Here is a 21461-nt window from a genome sequence, read left to right as displayed (position 1 = left end):
ATCATTCACCCTTACATTTATCTGCTTTGTCTTTCAGTATGAGCTTAAATGCTTATGGAGAAATAACACTCTTGATTTATCCTAACCACTTTTTCCCTATTTTCTAATTTTGTGTGTGTGTGTGTGTGAGAGAGAGAGAGACTTTTTGGAGAGATGTACTATTCAATGTTCTAGAGTTAGTTTAATTCAACGTTTCTCATTCCTGGTCCTGGGAACCCTCTGCCCTGCATGTTTTATATGTTTCCCTGCTCCAACAAACCTGATTCAAATGATCAGCTCACCATCAACCTCTGCAGAAGCCTGACAACAACCCATTCTCACCTGAGCTCACTCACTCCTAATCATGTTCTGCTCTATATATCCCGCCCATTTCTTTTCTTCTTGCTGGCGGCAACACTAACCACATGTGAATGCCCTCTGTACCTGTGTTTCAGAGACACACCTACAGTTGTAAGTTACTAAAGTGAGTTTATTACTTTCTTCATATATTGTTGTAGTTTACTGGTTATGCAGATTCATGTAGATTGAATGTGATCAAATGCCTGACCAGTATATTTTGGTAAAGGCTACAGTGGTCACCTTGCCTGTTTTCTTGAGCCTACAGCTTGTTAGTATTGTGTGCAAGTGTGCAGTGTGCATGATTCATTCTCTGCAGTTCTTAATTAAGGAGATGCAATATCTAGAATCCTTATGACCTAATTTAGAATATTTAGCGTTTTTCACTGAGTAATTGTTTAATGTAATGTTTCACCATAATGTAGTACTAATTTTATCAGTGGCAGGCCTACCACTCACCCCCATGGAGTACTAATATTCACTGTTTTGTTAGATACCTAATCATGTGATGTCATATATTGGTTAACTGCATATTGTAATTCTTGCATTTCTCTGTTTTATCATTTACAGAAAACCTTACAGAAAACCACAAGCCTCATCTCCTGTTGCTCTACATGTGTATGGTGGCAATGGCTTAAATGGAAATATCAGTTGTCCCTTCTACTTTCTTATCAGTGTACCATGGTGATGCTCAAACTCCTGTGAACCAATCCTAGAGAGACTATACAACAAGCAAAGCATAAATGAGTTGTTATGTATGCATGCAAAATGTCCAACTGCAAACATATAAATGTATATAAATATAACAATTGCACACACACACTCATCTGCACCCTCACATGATGGCACTGGAAAAAAAGATGTGCTGAGTAAAAGTCTACAAAGTTCTTTATTTTTGATCATCAAATGTAAAATACATGCTTTAATGATAAAGAGAATGCTGACCAGTAACAAATGTGTTTAAGGATTCACAATTTTCAAGTGTCTCAAAACAAGTCAGGCCCCAATATGAACATTGAAAGATGTTTTGGTGGTTCTAATCATTCCTGTTGTTCAGACTGACCATTAAAGCTCTCTAATGCATTTTCAATTAAAATTATGGGGGACAAAATTCAGTCCTTCTTTTGTGCAAAATGTATTCAAATTAATCTGAAGCTTATATAAGGCTTCAGGCAGCTAAATTAGTCAAATTAAGTGGATATCTTCCAAAGTTACAGATCCTGAGTAACCCCAAACGATGTTACCCTATTGAGCTGCAGTGCAGAGGAAGGATAACAAAAAGAGGGAAATTGCATAAAAAAGGTGGTAACTTTAGAAGATATCCACTTGATTTGACTAATTAGGGCAGCTGAAGACTAATATTAGCCTAAGATAAACATTTGAATATATGTTTGCACAGAACGAGGACGGTGCCCTTTGTCCCCCATCACTTACATTGAGAGTGCTTTTGGAAGGGATATTTTAATGGCTGTTATTTACATGAAAAATGAGTGCAGAAATGAAAACCTGCCTCAATGATCATATGGGGACCTGACTATTGTTTTAAGACAGAAAAACTGGGAACCTATCCTTTTAAAATGACAAAAATTACATCAAATAACATGGTATAATGCAGTGTTACAGTAGGATGAACTTAGAATACACTGAGAAATATCATATTGACAACCACTGAAATGAAGAAGATTTAAAACAAACAATGAATGTCGAAGCCAGTTTTCTGCTATTCTCTTGTACAGCTTTTCAACAGCTCTCTTATGATCACAGAGCTGTGATTCATACATAACTGGGATTCTATTGTTGCTGCAGGCCAATGTCTGAGTATGAACTACACAAACACTAGTCAGTGAGTTAGTCAGTTATTTTCTCGCTCTTCTGCTCTCACACAGTCACAGCTGAATGGCATATAGAAACTGACATAGGAGCCCTTTCATAACTTACATTCCACATGTGAGAGGATAGTGGGGGGAGGTGCACAAAGAGAGGGTTTGGCCTAAGTTTCTGAGTCTGATACTGCACAAAGAAAATATCTCTTCAGGTCCAAAACAAGATATGTTTGACAATAAGTTTTGTTGTTGTTATTTGTTTTTTTACTTTGTATGCAAATACAATGTTTTAACACAGTACTGTAAGTAATAAGTAAAACACGTTTTTGGGCTATAACTGAGCCCATAGTCTTAAACTAAGATTATGGGTTAAATCTGTATTGTGAATTAGTGTCACAGTATGCAGCATATACTTTAAGTTCACCTATATGTGCAATTTATTATAAGGCATGACTGCAGAGCAGTGGCACAAAATAAATAAATTCTGTCTGTTTTGATAGTAAATATAGGGATTATTAAAATGTGTTATTCTCTGAACTCATTCATAATTTGTTGGTTTCATCATATATTTCATACATTTCTGTCTGTCTACTCCCAAAAAAAAATAAGAAACAAAAATGTGCCTCCTAATCAGGAATATATTAATCAGTAATATATATATATATATATATATATATATATATGTGTGATTTAAACTCAGGTCAGTATTCCTCTCCTTCATCCTCCTGCCCCATGTTGTCAGTACCCACCTCTTCATAATCCTTTTCCAGGGCAGCCATATCTTCCCTTGCTTCTGCAAACTCTCCCTCCTCCATTCCCTCCCCGACATACCAGTGGACAAAGGCCCTCTTGGCATACATGAGGTCAAACTTGTGGTCCAGACGAGCCCAGGCCTCAGCGATGGCTGTGGTGTTGCTCAACATGCACACAGCCCTCTGCACCTTGGCCAGGTCTCCTCCAGGAACCACCGTGGGAGGCTGGTAGTTGATGCCCACCTTGAAACCTGTGGGGCACCAGTCCACAAACTGGATTGTGCGTTTGGTCTTGATGGCTGCAATAGCAGAGTTGACATCTTTGGGCACCACGTCACCACGATACAGCAGACAGCAGGCCATGTATTTACCATGACGTGGATCACACTTCACCATCTGATTAGCTGGCTCAAAGCAGGTGTTGGTGATGTCAGCAACAGACAGTTGCTCATGGTAGGCTTTCTCAGCAGAGATGACCGGGGCATAGGTGGCCAGAGGGAAGTGGATACGAGGGTAGGGCACCAAGTTGGTCTGGAACTCTGTCAGGTCAACATTCAGGGCTCCATCAAAGCGAAGTGAAGCTGTGATTGAAGACACAATCTGGCCGATGAGCCTGTTCAGGTTGGTGTAGGTTGGCCTTTCGATGTCAAGGTTTCTGCGGCAGATGTCGTAGATGGCTTCATTGTCCACCATGAAGGCACAGTCAGAGTGCTCCAGGGTGGTGTGGGTGGTCAGGATGGAGTTGTAGGGCTCCACCACAGCTGTGGAAACCTGAGGGGCTGGGTAGATGGCAAATTCAAGCTTTGATTTCTTCCCATAATCAACAGAGAGTCTCTCCATCAGTAGGGAGGTGAAACCAGAGCCAGTGCCTCCCCCAAAGGAGTGGAAGATTAGGAACCCCTGCAGGCCAGTGCACTGATCAGCCTGAAAATTTAATAGTTCAGTAATGTTCAATTAATTATTTATTCAAGCAAAAAACAAATTTAACATACTACAAACATACACTAGTAAGTCTCACCAGTTTACGAATCCTGTCCAGAACCAGATCAATGATCTCCTTGCCGATGGTGTAGTGTCCACGGGCATAGTTGTTGGCAGCATCCTCCTTTCCTGTAATCAGCTGCTCAGGGTGGAACAGCTGCCGGTAGGTTCCTGTACGCACCTCATCTAGACAACGAAACAACAAATTTGGATTTACTGATTGAGGTCTCCTTAGACTGACTTGTATTGCACTGCTTTCACAGTGACACAATAGATCTTTGTTCTGGAAATAAAAAGATGACTATCATCTGCATAAATGTTTATATTTTGTATAATGTAAAGATTGGAATGTGGTGTGATAATAATGCCATTCTCAGAATTTGAAATACTTTAGCATTTATTGTAGAGACCTGAATGTGAAATGTGGTAATGGTTACACTTCAACAAAGTTTCATATCAGAATAAATATAAATGTTAACTGAACTGATGTAAAATTCAACATCCATCCCAAAGCATATTCTCTGAAGATACATATAGCTTTGCTAGTAATAAAAATACATTACATTTTAGAAAATATTCAGTCTAATGTTTCATCAGGTGTTTAACTGGCACGGACCAATGACAGTGGGTTCCAGGTCGACAAAAATGGCTCTTGGAACATGCTTTCCTGCCCCTGTCTCACTGAAGAAGGTGCTGAAGGAGTCATCTCCTCCCCCAATAGTCTTGTCAGAAGGCATCTGTCCATCTGGCTGGATACCATGTTCCAGGCAGTACAGCTCCCAACATGCATTGCCAATTTGAGCCCCAGCTTGGCCCACATGAATAGAGATACATTCACGCTGCAGGGAGTGAGAAACACAATTCAATTGGCATCTGGTTACTTTCTAGATTACTGCTACAAAAATTTTAAAACCAGTTGTTATATTGTGTCAGTCATTGATGTAGACAAAAAAACTGATTAAAAATCTGAATCACATAAGTCATACATTAAAATCAACCTATTTTTGACCAAAAGCAGTATATCTCACAATTGTTTATAAATACAGTTGTATGCACCCAAGTTTCACTCGACTAAACCATATCTTACCATTGTTAATCTCTCTTCTCCAATGTTCAGGTATCGGTAAGAAGATGTGGTGCAGCCGTGTCACTCTGCTCTTATATACCTGCAGCTTAAGGTGAACAGTGATTTGATCTGAACTGTAATCAGAGAACCTACTGATGAGACCATGATAAGCTCATCCGCTCAACAGACATACACACAATGCAGAAGGAGGTCACCACCCTTTTCATTGTGTGAGTCTGTGAGTCCGGTGTGTGTGTGCACCTCATATTTCAGAAAGCGGAAGCAGAACCTTGGATGAGGGAAAGATAACTTATATGTATTTCACGATTATTGACTTATTTATGTCATTGTCATCAGACTTTCAATTAAGATGTATTTGATGATCAAATATATGAATTTGAACACATTTGCCTCCCCTTTCGTAATTAGATTGTTTTCTGTAAGTAGACTAGTTTTTGTCCTCACACAAAATACATGCTAAAAACTATCAGATAAGACTGAGATAAATGTATATTTATGGAAATTTGGCATCCCTAAACACTCAACAGCTGTTCTGAATCACCCTGGCACCTTTAACAAAACTAAAATGTATGTGTAATTTAAGAAATACATCATGCATGGCACTTTCCCACACTCTCAGCTTGAAATGAACTGTCAGTCTTTTTTAAAGCAATTCAATATATATGAGACCTGCTCCTCATTCCCTGTTGGTTTTTAAACCCCTTGGGAAAGCAGAGAAACTGAATACATGTGAATCGCCTCAAGCAGTGTCTAAATGGTTGTAAACAGCAACTGCCTGCGAGTGTGGTTTCATTATATGAAACATAAAAATCAAATATGGAAATAGTCCATAAATAAGCCAAATAAAGCCTAAAATCATGGTTACTAAAGTCTACCTGAATGCCATTCTCATTCTATTCATATTTCCAGAAAGTTGTTCATATCAAAAGAGTTATATAATCGTGTTCACATGAGTTTCAGTTGGATAGCAGAGTAGCTGCCTGTTTCCGTTGGCAAGCGTAAGGTAAACTGTTGATACAATGCCATGGCTCAAAGGCCGAAGGCGCAGCTCTACCATTGAAAACAAACCACTCTCATGACCAGCAGGCATTTGCTGTAATATTAGAGTTCAAAACATGTGGGAATTGCTCATGGCTCAATATAATCTATTTGTGATAAAACATTGAGGAAATCTGTACTACCCTCCTCTTTGAAAGAATGTTATTTTCACCAAAAAAGGTGGATGTTAAATCAAATCAAATTTGCAAATTAGACTAATTTAGGACAAAGCTGAACCTCTCTCATTATCTTAGAAATAAACCTGGGTAACTTTGAGCCAGGAGGAGTGATACCACAACATCAACTGCACCATTAATCATTTTAATGTCTCTCCTGAGGCTGTGAGACTCATCAGTGACAACTATGACGATATATGTTCCTATCATACACTTTTAACACAAACAGCTCATCAAGGACTATGGAGCGAATGCTATTTGTAAGCCATGCAATGTTAAATGAAAACATTTTGGTGACATGTTGGTGCTTAATATACTTGCAGTGTGTTTTATTACCTTGCAGAGAAGAAGGTGTTGATTTACTTTTTATACTGCTCACACAAAACATAGACAATGTGAACACTTTATACCAAATCTTTAGGTCTGGTTTATATTCTATGAGGTTATCCATTGATAGATATCACTGGGAAAGTACACGCCTTGCTGTTGTCTTCCCTCATCTGACTCACTCTAGGTGTTTCCTGAGTTATAAAGCTATGACCCACTTCAATTGTTTGAGAGTATAGGTCCCTAATGCTCCACAATTAAGTCTTTAATGGGTCATAATAGTGCTAGCAAGAAAGAGAGAAAGAGAAAAAGGGAGATGGAGAGATAATTTGCACAATGTTTAGCCTACTATTTATATATATATATATGGTAAAAACTCACCAAAACATCTGCACTTTATTAAGCAATGCAGATAAGTAGTATATTGCATTACAAATTAGAGACTAACAGTCCCAGTTTACAAAGAGAGCAGGGCAGTAGCAGGGTGACATAAATACAAAAATACTTTGCAGGATCGACTGTGGTGGTGAGAAAATAGACTTCTTCTAAGATGTCACATGACAGTTTGTCACACTCATGGATGTATTGGTCAAACTATGTTTTTCACTCAGTGACTCATAATGTAGCAACTACGACCTCTAGCTTTCAAAAGGTTACAGTGCCAGCATATGCAGTTTCATGTAGGGCTCCATGTGGTGTTCTGGGTTGCTTTGCAGGATGTAACGTCCCGCCCAACAAGAAACTGACTGCATAGGCGTGATCCATAGCCGTACCCTTGCGGTATGCGGCCCTCTGACTGTGCGCAGTAGTGTTTTCTCTGCTGACCCCGCCCGTGAGTTCCCCCCCGGCCCATAGACTTTACATTGTGGCGACGTCACAGATTTTAAAATAGCTTTTCTCGGCTTGTGGAAAGTTATACAAATGTAAAACCTCCATGGATCAAAAAATCATAATAGAAAAAGTCGTAACTGACCTTCGTTGCAGTTGGAGGTGTCCTGTCAACAGTTTTACAGGCGTCGCTTTTCCAATGGTGGTCAATGGGGAAAATGCTTTTTGGGCCGCAGAGGGATTTTTCGCTGCAATACCGCGAGTGACCACTGGGAAAAAACTGGCTGCAGGGCTGGGCAGAGGAGCTCTATCCAGCTCATACATCCATTAGGCATCGTTCTGTCCTTTCTGTTGGTCTCGTGTTGTTTTCAAATACAAGTGGTCAACCTAGTTAACGAGCTAGTTGCTAAAGATGGAAAACCTCAATAGAAAGTTGAATTGCACAAAAAGAAACGCAGCTACATCTGGCAATGCAAGACTACGATGACATCCATAAGTAAAATGAGCAATACTACATTGTAAAAATGCTCTAAAGTATCAACAGTAAAAGTGCTCAATGCAGAATAATGATCCTTGTGAATGTTATTCTATAGTTTTACATGAGTATGATGTATTAAGGTGTATTAGCATACTTTGTTGAGATGATGCTGCTATTTTATAAGTTTGTGTTTTCTATGCAAGATCTCAGTTTGTCATGGTTCTTCTATGGGTGTCAACTAAATGTAGTGGGGTAAAAACTACAGTATTTCCCTCTACATTGTAGTGTAGTATGAGTAGAAAGAGGCATAAAATGGAAATACGGAGGCAAAGAGAAAGAGATAGAAAGATGTGTCTGGAAATGTTTCTTATCAGGCAAAAATACCCTTTAAACACTGCAACACAACATTGCCTGTGTGTACTGAACATTTACTGGTATAGTAAATGGTAGCAGCCTACTTAAGAGCTGGTTAAACTGCACCTGCCAATCCCTATAGGCTATATTTCATTCACTCACGATTCCCAGGTTCAGGATTAAAGTGCTATAGAGGACAGGCCTCGCTCAGTAGCTGCCTCCTGCCATACATTTTTTCCCCGTTTTGAAGCCTCGGTAGGAGTTTTCTGTGTGCATATCTATTTTTATTTTATTCGCATGTACTTTGGATCTACTATATTGCGTTAGTGGCACAAAATTAGCGTGACAATGTACATTTTTATCAGAGTCAACTGATCAATAAACCAAACATCTCTGAAAGAAAGAGTGTCCTCATCCTGCAGTAAGATCAGAGTCTATTCTAATAGGATCGTGTAATATGAAGTGACCTGCGCGCTCCCAGTGCGCGTTCTCGTCAGAGACAGGTGGGAGTGGTTTGCAGTGGAATATAGCGTGACAGGTCCTCGCCCACCTGGCATTACTTACTCACCCGGACCACATTGACGGCCGCTGTGAGAGGCACGACGTAAAATAAAGCCAACTGCCTCTTATTTTTTTCTTTCAAAGGAAAATCTACTTAGAAGGCACAATGGTAAGCATATTTTTAGCTTTTCTTTCAGAGAAATCTCCACACCAAAGTTTTATATTTTTGTTTGTCTTCCCACAACTGAGTAATATCTTCAGCTGTTTCAGTTTTACATATGTCATTAAACCTCCAGTATTTAAATGTGCTTGGAAAAATGTGTCATGATACACGGTGAGATGCAGCAACTCTCAGCTGCTCCTTCTGTGTCCTCCTGTAGCAGGACCCCTTGGGTCAGAAATAGATCTTTCACTCAATGACTGGCAGAAAAGCTGAGCTGCATTTGGCTGCCAGCCTGACTGAGCAGGTGGAGATGATTAATCTATATTTTCAGCACATCAGGAGAAAAGGATAACAAACAGCAAATCTAACAACAATGAATAAGCAAAAATTTTTAACATTTGATATATTATTTAAAGAGCACTGCTTGATTGTCTCATAGCATTTAATAAGTTATAATGCCTTATTTTTCAGACTACTAGGTGTTTAGGTGTATGGTATAGCCACATAGTATGTGTCAGTTAGGAATTTAGGTGTGTCTCATAAAGCATGTCAGCTCAGATTGAGACAAAGCAAGTAGCCTGTTTCTGCAGGGCAGGAAATATTTTTTCCCCTCAAATTCAAACAGCCATGGTACAGTTGTAACAGCAACATATTAGCCTATATTTCAAATGATGCTAATGCAGACTATGAGTCACTATTGGTCCAGACTTCAACTTCAACAACAATTTGAAAGTTGCTTCCATACAGTAGAAAGCAAAAGCACTTGTTTTTCATTGTAAAATTGGAAACAGGGATCAACTTGTATTCCCTGTGAATTACATTAATACTGGTGAAGTTGAATTTAATAACTGTTAGATATATGCCATGGTTAGTCTTACGTGCCAGCGTCAGGAATTCCACTAACACACACATACACACACACACGCACACAACCTTGTCTTCTGTTTGCATTGTGTAGTATAAACACAGCTTTCTACCATTGTCAGTAATGCTTATAAAAACCAATGGGTTTCATTGTGTGCTGAATACACAGCTGCAGTACTCCCGCCCTGATCAAATAGTCCTGACTCATAAAAGTTAGTTCCTGTATTGTTAATGTTTAACGTATTTTTGAATTACATTTAAATTGTATAACTGTACTAAAGAGCTACACTAAATGTATGGTATAGAACTGTACTACATCAGGGAAAGGGTTTTAAAAAATCTAAATAGACCAAGGATCTTCAGTGAATTTATATGGCTTTCCTACTCCCTGTGCAAGATATTTTCATAAGTGGCTTAATGAATGCTTGGGCAATGAGCTGCATGACAAGTTAGTTTCTGATGTGTCAGCATAACACATCAGAAAGCATCATGGGAGCACCAAATTCAGCCTTACCTTGTGACGCAGAAATGTAATCATCAAATGTCATGATAGTCAGTCGATTTTTTTTATTGTGTGCAGGTGTAGATTTTGGTTGAGGGGTCGTCATAGTCTTGCATTGCCTGATGTAGCTGCATTTCTTTTTGTGCAATTCAAATTTCTGTTGAGGTTTTCCATCTTTAGCAAGTAGCTCACTAACTAGGTTTTCCGGAAGGGCGGACAGAAAGATGTCTGATGCAATAGTCAGGCAGTGAAGGTTTATCATGATTATTGGCGAAAATCAGTGGTGTTCATCTTGATCCATGATTACCCGTATTCAGTTGTATGACATTCTGGGCATTTTGCTTACAAAGTTAAAACTGAACTACGGTGCTAGAGGAAAAGTCATTTATTGAGCAAAATGGGCAGATATTCCTTTGGGAGCATAGAAGTGTTAAGTAAATGTTAGTGAGATTAAAAATATGAAAAATCATGCTAATCCAGCTGGTAGATTTAAAAAAAAAAGTTGACACTTTGACCTGTAGGTGGAAGTTTTTAGTCTGTTGGTGTTGAGACACAGATGATCAGGCTCTCCAAAATCATGAATCATCCTCAAGGACTCATAAATATTCATACTAAATTTTATGCCAGTCTGGCCTAGACCAAAGTGTCGGACAGAACAAGTACTGTATTGTACGGCAAAAAAACAAAACAAAAACCCCCAACTAAGTAATGCAATAAACATTCAAACGACACAACAACAAACAAAGGAAATGAACACAAACACTTAATATTTCTGCTCGATGCATGGTTGTCCTTGGCCAACATATAATAAACTAAATACATGGTAGTTCTCGTCTTGACATGTTTCAGCTGAATCATTATCTGCCCTAATTATCTTGTTTTTATGGTACATTATGTCTATTGTACTGAATGTACTGTGAATATTGGGGTATTAAAGGATCTCTGCTCCCATGTCTGCTGACCTGAAAAAGCTTTTAACAAATGATTGCTCATTTTTTTCTCTCTCCATTTCATTCATTTTCTCTCTCGCACTGTGACAGGATCTAGAAAATGTATTTCTGCTGACAGTTTTCAACCTGGCAGAGACCACTATTTTGGGGACTGCCAGTCAGTGTTGACTGAAACAGTCAGTCACTTTACAGCTAGGTGTCAGGTTAGCATGAGCAACCTAAAATAGTTGCTGCATAGAGCTCTGCTAACCTAGAAAACCAGGCCAGTGGAAGGGGGGTCACATTAGCTGTGGTCATTAAAGAGAAGCTGTCTTGTCTGCCCTTACTATGGCTCTGGGAACTGCTGGTAATTAAGTATTGAAAACATCAAAATTCTTGTTCAACATGGATTTAGTGAGATTTAACAAACTTTAAAATAATTAAGCATAATTCTCTAAACCCCTCCCCCATACAGCCCCCTCACCCACCAGCACATTCACTTGTCAGTCTGATCATTGAGAGGGGGAAAGTTGAGGTAACGATGAAAATAGCAGCCTGTCACAAAGCAAGGTGGATTTACAGTATGTGAAAGGTTGTCATAGTTGTATGGAGTGGAATTAAGTGATATGCTTACTATTTTAAATTCATGACCCAAACATACACGTTAGTCTAGGTTCGAAGTGTTAAGTTAGATAATCACTGTGTTGATCAACCAGAAATTGATAGCAATTTTGATAATCAATGTTGTTATTGATCTTTGCTAGTCATATCTTTTCAAATGTTGCAAAAATATACTAATCAGACAAAAATGACTGGTTTGGATAATCAAACAAATAAAGAAAAAAACAAAGCATGCCATCGCATGATTAAAAAAAGTTTTACTGTTTAAAAAAAAAAAATCCACTGTTGCTGTAAGTTAGTCAGTTATACTTGTTGATTTGTAATATGCTCACAATGGTCCAGTACTAGCAGAGATGTTAAAAGGGATAGCTACCACAATATAACAGGTGTGGTAAAATCTCTGAGACAAATTTGTATCACCTCACAGCATTTACAATATATAAGCCAGCCCTACTCTGAGTCCCAATCAGTACTCACTAAATTCAGTAAATCAAAGCAGTCTTTTGTGCTGTGCAGTATCCAAGTACGAGAAAAATGGATTGACGTTACCGTATTTAGATTGTTTTTCTCAAATTCAGTTTAGATTTAATTGTTACACAAGCATCACGTTTACAGATTGTCTGTCTGACTTAAGCATATTGTCTTGTTTAACATAAGAACAACATGAAGGCTGTATAAAGTCTTTTCAAACTTTACATGTCATCTTTTGACTCACACAGTCTGCTTTGTATAGCCAAATAGTAATTTAGTGTATCTTTAGGCAAATACTTAAGGGGAATGCAAATGCAGTGGTAAATGTTAAGTGGAATAAAGTCCTGAAACTCATGTAGATGGCTGTTTTTCAAGATATTTTTGGCTTCAGGTCTAAACACAACACAGTGTGCAGTGTTCAAGTACTGTGACTTGGTCATGCCACTAGTGGCTCCATTTTGTTTGTCTTCATAGTATAAATGTGAAATTATCTGAACTCCACCTCCATTTTAGTTCATGAGCCTTGCTCAAACACACAGTCACATGAGATCCAGTGACAGCTGCAGCAAATCTGTTTTGCTTGTTATTTCACCTTCAACATTCTTTCCCCTATATATCTCTTTGCTTCCACCTAGTGGCAGACATTCTAAATTATTCCTGTGGATTCCTTCAACTGTTTAGCTTTTATGTATAAAATCTGATCATAAACGTGTTTGAATTTTAACATTCATAACAAACAGCAAAGCAAAAGTCACCATCCTTAATGTAAAGCTGTCTTAAATCACTGGAAGAGAGCAATACAAAGTTGCTAATAATATTCAATCCTTTCCTTGTTTTCCCCATTTTCTTTTGTCTCCTCTGCATATCCCCCCTATCCTTTACCACCCTTTCACCTTCTATCCTGCTCCTCTTCCTTCCTCATTCTGCCTTTATCCCCCCCCCTCTCTCTCCAAGCGTGAATGCATCTCTGTCCACGTAGGCCAGGCTGGTGTCCAGATGGGGAACACCTGCTGGGAGCTCTACTGTCTGGAGCATGGCATCCAGCCGGACGGCCAGATGCCCAGCCACAAACCTGTAGGAGGCCACGATGACTCCTTCACCACCTTCTTCAGTGAGACTGGGGCTGGGAAGTATGTTCCCAGAGCAATCTTTGTTGACCTGGAACCCACGGTTATTGGTCAGTACTAACAGGAAGGTTATGGAATGAAGCATGCTGTGTTTTTAGGTATCAGGAATGATATGTCATGTATTGCCATTGCAAAATAGAGATTCCATGTGAAAATTGAGAGAATTTTTGTCATCCATCCATCCTAATCATCCATCCATCATTCTACAAGGTTTTGTAATGAACCTGAGATGATTCTAATATATAAATATATAAATATTAATAGCACTTCTTAAAATAGATGAATTAGTTTTCTGAACTATTGCTTTTGTCTTGTAATTTTCCAGATGAGGTGCGCACAGGAACATACCGCCAGCTCTTCCACCCTGAGCAGCTGATCTCAGGAAAGGAAGATGCAGCCAACAACTATGCCCGTGGACACTACACTATCGGCAAGGAGATCATTGACTCTGTCCTTGACAGGATCCGCAAACTGGTAAGGCACCATAGGGGTTATTATTATGTTTTCATTCCCTTTGAGACAGGCTTTGCCCTCTAACTCCATAGGGCTCCATAGGTGTTGAAGAATACTGGATTGCAATCGACATTATGTGCAAAATATTGATTCCTTTTTCCTTTTTTGATCATGTATCATCAATGAAAGAACTTTAGCATGAAAATAAACTATACCAAGCAATAGCTTTCTTAGTGTGGTTTTCATCAGTCTTTCTCTGTTTTTGCTCTATCTGTAGGCTGATCAGTGCACTGGTCTCCAAGGCTTCTTGGTCTTCCACTCCTTTGGTGGAGGCACTGGCTCTGGTTTCACCTCCCTGCTGATGGAAAGACTCTCAGTTGACTTTGGCAAAAAGTCTAAGCTTGAGTTTGCCATCTACCCAGCCCCACAGGTTTCCACAGCTGTAGTGGAGCCCTACAACTCCATTCTGACCACCCACACCACCCTGGAGCACTCTGACTGTGCCTTCATGGTGGACAATGAAGCCATCTACGACATCTGCCGCAGGAACCTCGATATTGAACGCCCATCTTACACCAACCTGAACAGGCTTATCAGCCAGATTGTGTCTTCAATCACAGCTTCTCTTCGCTTTGATGGAGCCCTGAATGTTGACCTGACAGAGTTCCAGACCAACTTGGTGCCCTACCCTCGTATCCACTTCCCTCTGGCCACCTATGCCCCAGTCATCTCTGCTGAGAAAGCCTACCATGAGCAACTGTCTGTTGCAGAGATTACAAATGCCTGCTTTGAGCCAGCTAATCAGATGGTGAAGTGTGATCCTCGTCATGGTAAATACATGGCCTGCTGTCTGCTGTATCGTGGTGATGTGGTGCCCAAAGATGTTAATGTGGCCATTGCTGCCATCAAGACCAAGCGCACCATCCAGTTTGTGGACTGGTGCCCCACAGGCTTCAAGGTGGGCATCAACTACCAGCCTCCCACGGTGGTTCCTGGAGGAGACCTGGCCAAGGTGCAGAGGGCTGTGTGCATGTTGAGCAACACCACAGCCATTGCTGAGGCCTGGGCTCGTCTGGACCACAAGTTTGACCTCATGTATGCCAAGAGGGCCTTTGTCCACTGGTATGTCGGGGAGGGAATGGAGGAGGGAGAGTTCTCAGAGGCCAGAGAAGATATGGCTGCCCTGGAGAAGGATTATGAAGAGGTGGGGATTGACTCATTTGAAGATGATGAGGAAGGAGAGGAATATTAGACAGGCCACTTATTTCCAGGGACAAAATAACTCTATTTATGAAATAGAAAATATTTAAGAAGTGGAACATATTTTGCTTGTTGGCTTCAAAGTTAGCAATATTTTTGTTGTTTTTATTTACCTAAAAATATACCTTCAGCCTAAAGGTCTGAAGTTATTTCTTTGTTGTGCCATCAAAATTCTTACTTTTGACATTATGTCAATGTGTACTTGTTTATTACATTCAGTTTTATCAAAAAGATGAAACATTGTGCAATGGCCTGGTTTTTTTAAGTCTGAACTCTGTTGTTGCTCAATAAATCTTACCCTGAAAGATATTGCCTTCTGTTTATTTTTTTTGACTCAAAGCACTCACCAAGACTCAAAAAATCCTGTTTCTATGAGGCATGAAACTTTTTTTTAGATGTAACTTGTGCCACGATCAGCTTATTTCTATTCTATTTTAGATCTACTAAAATACAATTTTTGCTGTGTCACTGCTTTACCAAACTCTGCGGGGATGTTCAATATCTGTAGTTTTATAGCACAGCCACTAGAGTCCAGTCCAGTCCAGCTTGTGAAGCCACTTTTACTTCAGTATCTCCCCTGAGAAGGAACTGATGGGCTGTTAAAACATGAAGAAATTTGCAGTCTGTCTCTCTCTCACAGACACACCACTCATACAAACAAGTCTGTCTTTGATCTTTGGTCAATGTTCTGTTGTACTATAAAACACCAAGCATGCTAAAATTTCATTATGGACACAGACAATATAAAGGTATGTACAAATATATAAAATGTATATAGGCTTTGTACATTACTATTACTACTTGTGATTACAAACAGTCTATCTTTCTAACAGAAGAACTCTGCCATAGTGGAGTCACTTTTACTGCTGACACTTATGACACTCAGACCCATGTGACGCTAAACACTGCCCTGAACAGGATTAGGGCAAATACTGTAGACAAATCAAAATCAGAATCATCTTTATGATGTATGGTTACGCATACAAGGTATTCGACTCTGGTTCAGTGGCTCTCTGTCTTTAAATGACATATTACTTTATATACCTATAGTAGGTGATTATGTAGTGTATACAGCCTGTTCAAATATACAGTAATGAGTGATATACTTGGTCTTATGACTTTGTCCGTACTTTAAGGCACTATGACAACACATTCTATCACATCTTGGTGTAACTTTGCTGAAATTCCAGAACAGCTCATTTTTTCACTTCAGTCCATATTCTAACCAAGTGGGTAGCTCCCATGGAAGTATTATAAGAGCTCTTATTCTTATAATTACAATTAAAGTCATAATTACAATTATAATTATAATCTAACTACCTCTAATATTATAAGGGCTCTTATAATACACCCATGGTAGCTCCGGCTCTGAAAAGTGAAGCCAATATGGAAGTGACTTTAACCTGCATTCTCTTTAATAGCCAGCAGGGGACGACTCCACTGGCTCCAAAAAGAACACCGATTGTAAGGAAGTCTATATGAAAATGACCCTATTTCTCACTTGATTTATTACCTCAGTAAACAGTTTCCTAATGAGTTTATGATCTCAGTCGCTAGTTTCAAGTCTGCTCAAATGATATCATAATGTTCATTTTGTAAATTATGGTCCCATTTAATTTAAATTTGATGATAAAGCAGGTTATGCTTTAGGGCGTGGCTACGTTGTGCTTGACAAGTCGCTACTATGGCGACATTGGTTAGATAACGTAACCATGGCGTAACCTAAAAAGTCTTGTTTAACGTCTGGTTGAACTAAAAGATACTCTGAGGAATCAGATGTTCAGTTTTTCCGGTAAGTACATTTTGTTGGAATGGTTTTAAGCCTGTTTTTTTGCTAGTGAAAATTAGAAGTAGAATCCGCCCTCTCGTCCAAATCATGGATGTATAAAGAGAGTTCTCTTTATCATCCATGGTTCAAATGTGGTCACTTCTGGCTCCAAAAATCCAAGATGGCTACGGCCAAAATGCAAACTCGAGGCTTCAAAAGGTGGACGGGAACCAATGGATGACGTCACGGTGGCTACGTCCATTTTCTTAAAAAACAGTCTGTCAACACAACGCCGGTTACCCAACAACGGAACCTGACAAAGCACCGGCGCTAGCTTGCAATGGCAACACGCTGGGGGATATGCAGTGCAGGCAAGATTAGTCATGACTTCTCGGTTGCTTTACGGACCCTAACTCCCGAGGACCACGAGGTAACTTTTGACGATGTTTTTCAGCTGATGCACACACCCACCGAAACGTTGCAGAAAGTGGCAGCTGTGCAATACTGTGTCCTATACCTACCCCAAACGATAAATGCAGTTTCATACATTGTAAAAGGAAGAGTGAAAGTGTAGTCGATTCTCCTGACATCTGTTTCCTATAAGCGCAATCAACTCTTGCTTGGTTGCAACAACTTAATTGTGTTGTGCACCACAATCACAATACTTTTATTAGCATCATAGTACAGAGAGAACAGACGTGGTAGTAACTTATTAGGCCTAAGTGTGTGGGGTAATAAGTGAAATTATCTTTCAAGGCCTATCGTTTGCTTGTGTGTTTGTTGACTGATTTCTGTTCACATTGTCATTTACATTTACATGTTGGTAAATATTTACTCATATTCTCATATTATTTTGGACAGTTGCCAAAATATGCAATATAGCTTTATATTATTGGGCAGATGTTACACTGATTTCCTACATTGTGTTCATCTCGTATTGCGTCAGAGTATTGTCATCTCTAGATCTGATAACACCAGAAAGACAATTAATGATGACATCATTGGCATGAAAATCACTGCAAATAACTACTGCATTTCTAAAAGTGTTTCCTCATCCTCAGATAGTGGCTGTTGCAGCAAGGGATCTGCAGCATGCTCAAGAATTTGCCAAAAAGCACAACATCCCTCGAGCATATGGAAGTTATGATGAGCTGGCACAAGATCCAGATATTGGTGGGTTCTTTCAGCATGTAGCATAATGTTTTTATTAAAAATGCATTAAATAATGTTTCTAAACACTGAATATTAGTCTCTTATTCCCTCTCTAGATGTGGTTTACATTGGCACCATCCATCCTTACCACCTGAGTACCGGCAAGCTTTTTATGAAGTCCAAAAAGAATGTACTCATCGAGAAGCCCTTGGCCATGAATTCAAGGGAGGTGAAGGAACTCATCACTGCAGCCCGAGACAACAGTGTCTTTCTCATGGAGGTAGTTTACAGCATAAATACAGCCATTTTTGACCAAAATCACACTCATCATTCACCATTCATCTGTCCAATCCATACCATGTCTTCCGTCCAGGCAATCTGGACACGTTTCTTCCCTGTATCCCTGGAAGTGAGGAGGCTGCTGGGCCAAGGTGAGGTGGGTGATGTTCAGATGGTAAGGGCTGACCTGGGGGCTCCTCTCACCCACATCCCCCGCCTGGCTGATAGGGAGCTCGGTGGAGGGGCACTGCTGGACCTGGGCATCTACTGTTTGCAGTTTGTCTTCATGGTCTTTAATGGTGAAAGGCCTGAGTCCATCCAAGCCACAGGACATCGCATAGACTCAGGTGATCGTCTAAAGGAAGTCAGTTTACCAAGCAAATATTGCTTTTGATTCTGTCAATGATCATTTTAGTTGATAAAGAGTTTTATTTCTTTGATAAACTCTTCTGCCCATCTTCTGCCCAGGTGTTGATGGAACTGCAGTTTTGGTCCTGAAGTTCTCAGGAAACAGACTAGCCATTTGCACTTGCTCCATCACTATGATGTCGACCTGTGATGCTGTTATCATTGGGACCAAAGGCACCATTAAGGTAACATGAAATACACCATACCATAGGCTAAGATTGCTCAGTGCTCATGTTAGCATTGAGCTTCAAGTACAGTTAAACTCAAGTAAAGCTGAAGCTGAGGAACAACTGCTTATTTGATACACACCATGCCCCCCGTCATCTAGTCCTGTTGATTTATTACATCATTATTTGGAACAAGAGTGTGGTTTTATCACCAAAAAATTCACACAAAAACTTGTTCAAATACTAGTGTACATTTAGGCTTTATTTATCTGTGCAGCTGCTAAGCAGTTGAAAGCAAGAGCTCGTTGCTGTGGCTGTTTGTCCATAATAAATGCTCCTCAATGAAAATACAGACTCACTCAACACCAGCAAATGAAGTAATACAAAATATTAACTATTTACATGATCAATTGATTTCTTTATTTGAGAGTCCTGCACCAGACAGCAACAGCAACCAAGATTGCCAGATGATAAATCATAATGTTCAGATACACAAATTCAAAAAGAGAACATTCACTTTATTTATTGAATGTTTTGAAATGTTAAAATTATATGACAAGTTATGTGACAATGATTTTCCAAATAAGGTACCCAACCATATGTGGTGCCCCACAACCTTGGAGGTGAATGGTAAAGAGACAGGTTTCCCCCTGCCCGAGGCTGGCATGCAGCTAAACTTCACCAACAGCACAGGTCTACGATACGAAGCTGAGGAGGTCCGTCGCTGTCTGCTGAAAGGTACAAGATACTCTAATGCTTAAAAAAGTAAAAGCTGTAGCACTTTGATCAGTCTGATCCTTTAAAAATGTATTTATTGACTTTTTCAGTGCTTTGTTATATCTAACTGTGAATTCATTAACATTTTAAATTCCTGACAGTCACCAAAAGTCTCCAAACATATTTACTGTTTTAAAGAATGATATAAAGTAGAACAAGAAGAAGCAAATCCTCACAAGCTGGAACCACGTGTGTTTGTTATTTTTACTTGATAAACTTGAGCAGAAGATAAGCGATTCAGATTCTTAACATGTTTTACCAAAAAAAAACACCAAAAAATGTACCTTCGGCGTCATGTCCATTGTGAAAGATATGATATGATCGGCTCCTTTGTTTAGTCTCACACTAATTATATAACAGAAAGACACACACCCAGATGCCATACAATTTTTTGTTGCAGATATGATATGATGCATTGTGAAATTGTCTTTTGTTTTAGTCTCTTTTCATTGGTTTTGATTGCTTGTTTCCTGGTAGGACTGAAGGAGAGTCCAGGGATGCTGTGGGCTCACTCCAGCCTGTTAGCAGAAGTTATAGATGAGGCCAGAAGACAGCTGGGGGTGACATATGACCAGGACAACATTCAGTGATGTATTCTCAATGATGTGGTGTAATTTCATTTAGTCGGCTGTGACATGATTTTTTAAACAGTGTACACAGTAATAATGGACTGAGTTAACAAGAGTGAAACTGAACAGGCCTTTTTCACAGAAGAAGACATTTAGACTTTTCATTGTTTATTAGTTTTTATTAATCATGCCAATGTTTTTCCTACTGTGACATATGAAACTGTCATCTGTGGGGGAAAAGCCTATTGAGATTATTTGTAATAGTAACCTTTTTCAGTTAAAGTTTGAATTTTCATCCATTCATTTTCAAGTATTTTGTACAAATTTAATCAAGTTTTCATCTGAGTTTATTTGCTTAAAGATCCCCTCCAGACATGTTTTAAGGTGTATATTAAATACTCTACTCTGAGTAATAATTTGGGTCTGATATGGTTCTTCCACAAAAAACAACCCTCCAATTATCTTGTTAAAATCCTTAAAATTACATCTCCTCCTTCTCCTTCATTAAAAATTTCAGAATCTATAAATACGCAAATATATTTAATTTCAGAAGCCTAAAGGCTGATTTATGGTAGGTCGCTCAACACTTTTGTGTGTTACTTGACAGAAATTATGTATTTGTGACAGCAACACTATCCAATCACACTGCACGACAAAATATGACAGTGTCCGCGACACTTTTTTCTAACGTCGCCATGGAGATTGTAGTTTTCACTGAACTTTCTTATTGATATTTTGGTCTGTAACTTTAGATACCTTGTAATGTCCTTGTTTAATTAGTCCCGGTTGGGATAATGTGTCTGGTTACTATGGAGACAATTTAAACCTGAAGCATGAATTGAAAACGTCACTTGACTCTTTAATTGCTGTTGAGTGGCACTTATCAAAAGTGACAAGCAACCTACCATAAATCAGCCTGAACTGCTGGACACAAGATGTCTCCTACTTAACTGTAAAGTCCATTCTCAGTGTATGTGCACTGGAGGTTTCAAGTTTCCACATCACACTTGTCACAGTCTGGACCACAGTTGGCATCACAGACTAATTGTGATGTCACGAATCATTCTTATAGGCCCAATCTTTAAAACTGGATTTTCAATGAGCACTGAGAAACTTTCCACTTTCAGCAGATGAATGTGCAGTGAAGCCCAAACACCTCACTGTAGGAACAAAACGAAAAACATTTTTGAGTGGAGGGGGCTTTAAGTAGTCAGTTTTTTGTTTTGTTTTTACAATTTTATGTTTCTGTGGCAGATATATTTATTCAGAT

The 21461-nt window shown here is 39.2% G+C and overlaps 3 protein-coding genes across 4 annotated transcripts; 2 read left to right on the top strand and 1 right to left on the bottom strand.

The window, feature by feature from the left end:
• Window positions 1-1206: 1206 nt before the first annotated feature.
• On the bottom strand, window positions 1207-7569 carry LOC137192549 (tubulin alpha chain-like). 2 transcript variants are annotated; one of them, XM_067603324.1, is made up of 5 exons: window positions 7494-7509; window positions 4980-5064; window positions 4509-4731; window positions 3930-4078; window positions 1207-3835 (listed from the first exon to the last, which is right to left on the bottom strand). In XM_067603324.1, the coding sequence occupies exons 2-5, from the start codon at window positions 4980-4982 to the stop codon at window positions 2861-2863; spliced, it is 1350 nt and encodes a 449-aa protein (XP_067459425.1). In that variant the 5' UTR covers window positions 4983-5064; window positions 7494-7509; the 3' UTR covers window positions 1207-2860. The 2 variants fall into 2 exon arrangements, with proteins under 2 accessions (XP_067459425.1, XP_067459426.1); XM_067603325.1 differs by lacking the exon at window positions 4980-5064 and having other exon boundaries at window positions 7494-7569.
• Window positions 7570-8690: 1121 nt separating this feature from the next.
• Window positions 8691-15380, top strand: LOC137192547 (tubulin alpha chain-like). The gene is made up of 4 exons (XM_067603323.1): window positions 8691-8850; window positions 13186-13408; window positions 13684-13832; window positions 14089-15380. The coding sequence occupies exons 1-4, from the start codon at window positions 8848-8850 to the stop codon at window positions 15061-15063; spliced, it is 1350 nt and encodes a 449-aa protein (XP_067459424.1). The 5' UTR covers window positions 8691-8847; the 3' UTR covers window positions 15064-15380.
• Window positions 15381-17034: 1654 nt separating this feature from the next.
• LOC137192551 (trans-1,2-dihydrobenzene-1,2-diol dehydrogenase-like) lies at window positions 17035-20607 on the top strand. The gene is made up of 7 exons (XM_067603328.1): window positions 17035-17269; window positions 17901-18012; window positions 18108-18271; window positions 18365-18617; window positions 18739-18863; window positions 19433-19583; window positions 20100-20607. The coding sequence occupies exons 1-7, from the start codon at window positions 17180-17182 to the stop codon at window positions 20210-20212; spliced, it is 1008 nt and encodes a 335-aa protein (XP_067459429.1). The 5' UTR covers window positions 17035-17179; the 3' UTR covers window positions 20213-20607.
• Window positions 20608-21461: the final 854 nt, after the last annotated feature.

This window comes from Thunnus thynnus, chromosome 11, assembly GCF_963924715.1.
Source record: "Thunnus thynnus chromosome 11, fThuThy2.1, whole genome shotgun sequence".
Lineage (NCBI taxonomy): Eukaryota > Metazoa > Chordata > Actinopteri > Scombriformes > Scombridae > Thunnus > Thunnus thynnus.
Note: the sequence above shows the minus strand (reverse complement) of the source record. Positions and strands in the feature narration are given on the sequence as shown.

What these genes read in the sequence shown, in the direction of transcription:
- LOC137192549 (XM_067603324.1), bottom strand. An exon ending in CCTGGAACCCACTGTCATTG is followed by an intron (nt 4,079 to 4,508) that starts GTCCGTGCCAGT and finishes TTCGTTGTCTAG; the next exon opens with ATGAGGTGCGTACAGGAACC. An exon ending in TGGACAGGATTCGTAAACTG is followed by an intron (nt 3,836 to 3,929) that starts GTGAGACTTACT and finishes TTAAATTTTCAG; the next exon opens with GCTGATCAGTGCACTGGCCT.
- LOC137192547 (XM_067603323.1), top strand. An exon ending in CCTGGAACCCACGGTTATTG is followed by an intron (nt 13,409 to 13,683) that starts GTCAGTACTAAC and finishes GTAATTTTCCAG; the next exon opens with ATGAGGTGCGCACAGGAACA. An exon ending in TTGACAGGATCCGCAAACTG is followed by an intron (nt 13,833 to 14,088) that starts GTAAGGCACCAT and finishes CTCTATCTGTAG; the next exon opens with GCTGATCAGTGCACTGGTCT.
- LOC137192551 (XM_067603328.1), top strand. Translation starts at nt 17,180, where the DNA reads ATGGCAACACGCTGGGGGATATGCAGTGCAGGCAAGATTAGTCATGAC. An exon ending in AGGACATCGCATAGACTCAG is followed by an intron (nt 18,618 to 18,738) that starts GTGATCGTCTAA and finishes TCTTCTGCCCAG; the next exon opens with GTGTTGATGGAACTGCAGTT. An exon ending in CCGTCGCTGTCTGCTGAAAG is followed by an intron (nt 19,584 to 20,099) that starts GTACAAGATACT and finishes GTTTCCTGGTAG; the next exon opens with GACTGAAGGAGAGTCCAGGG.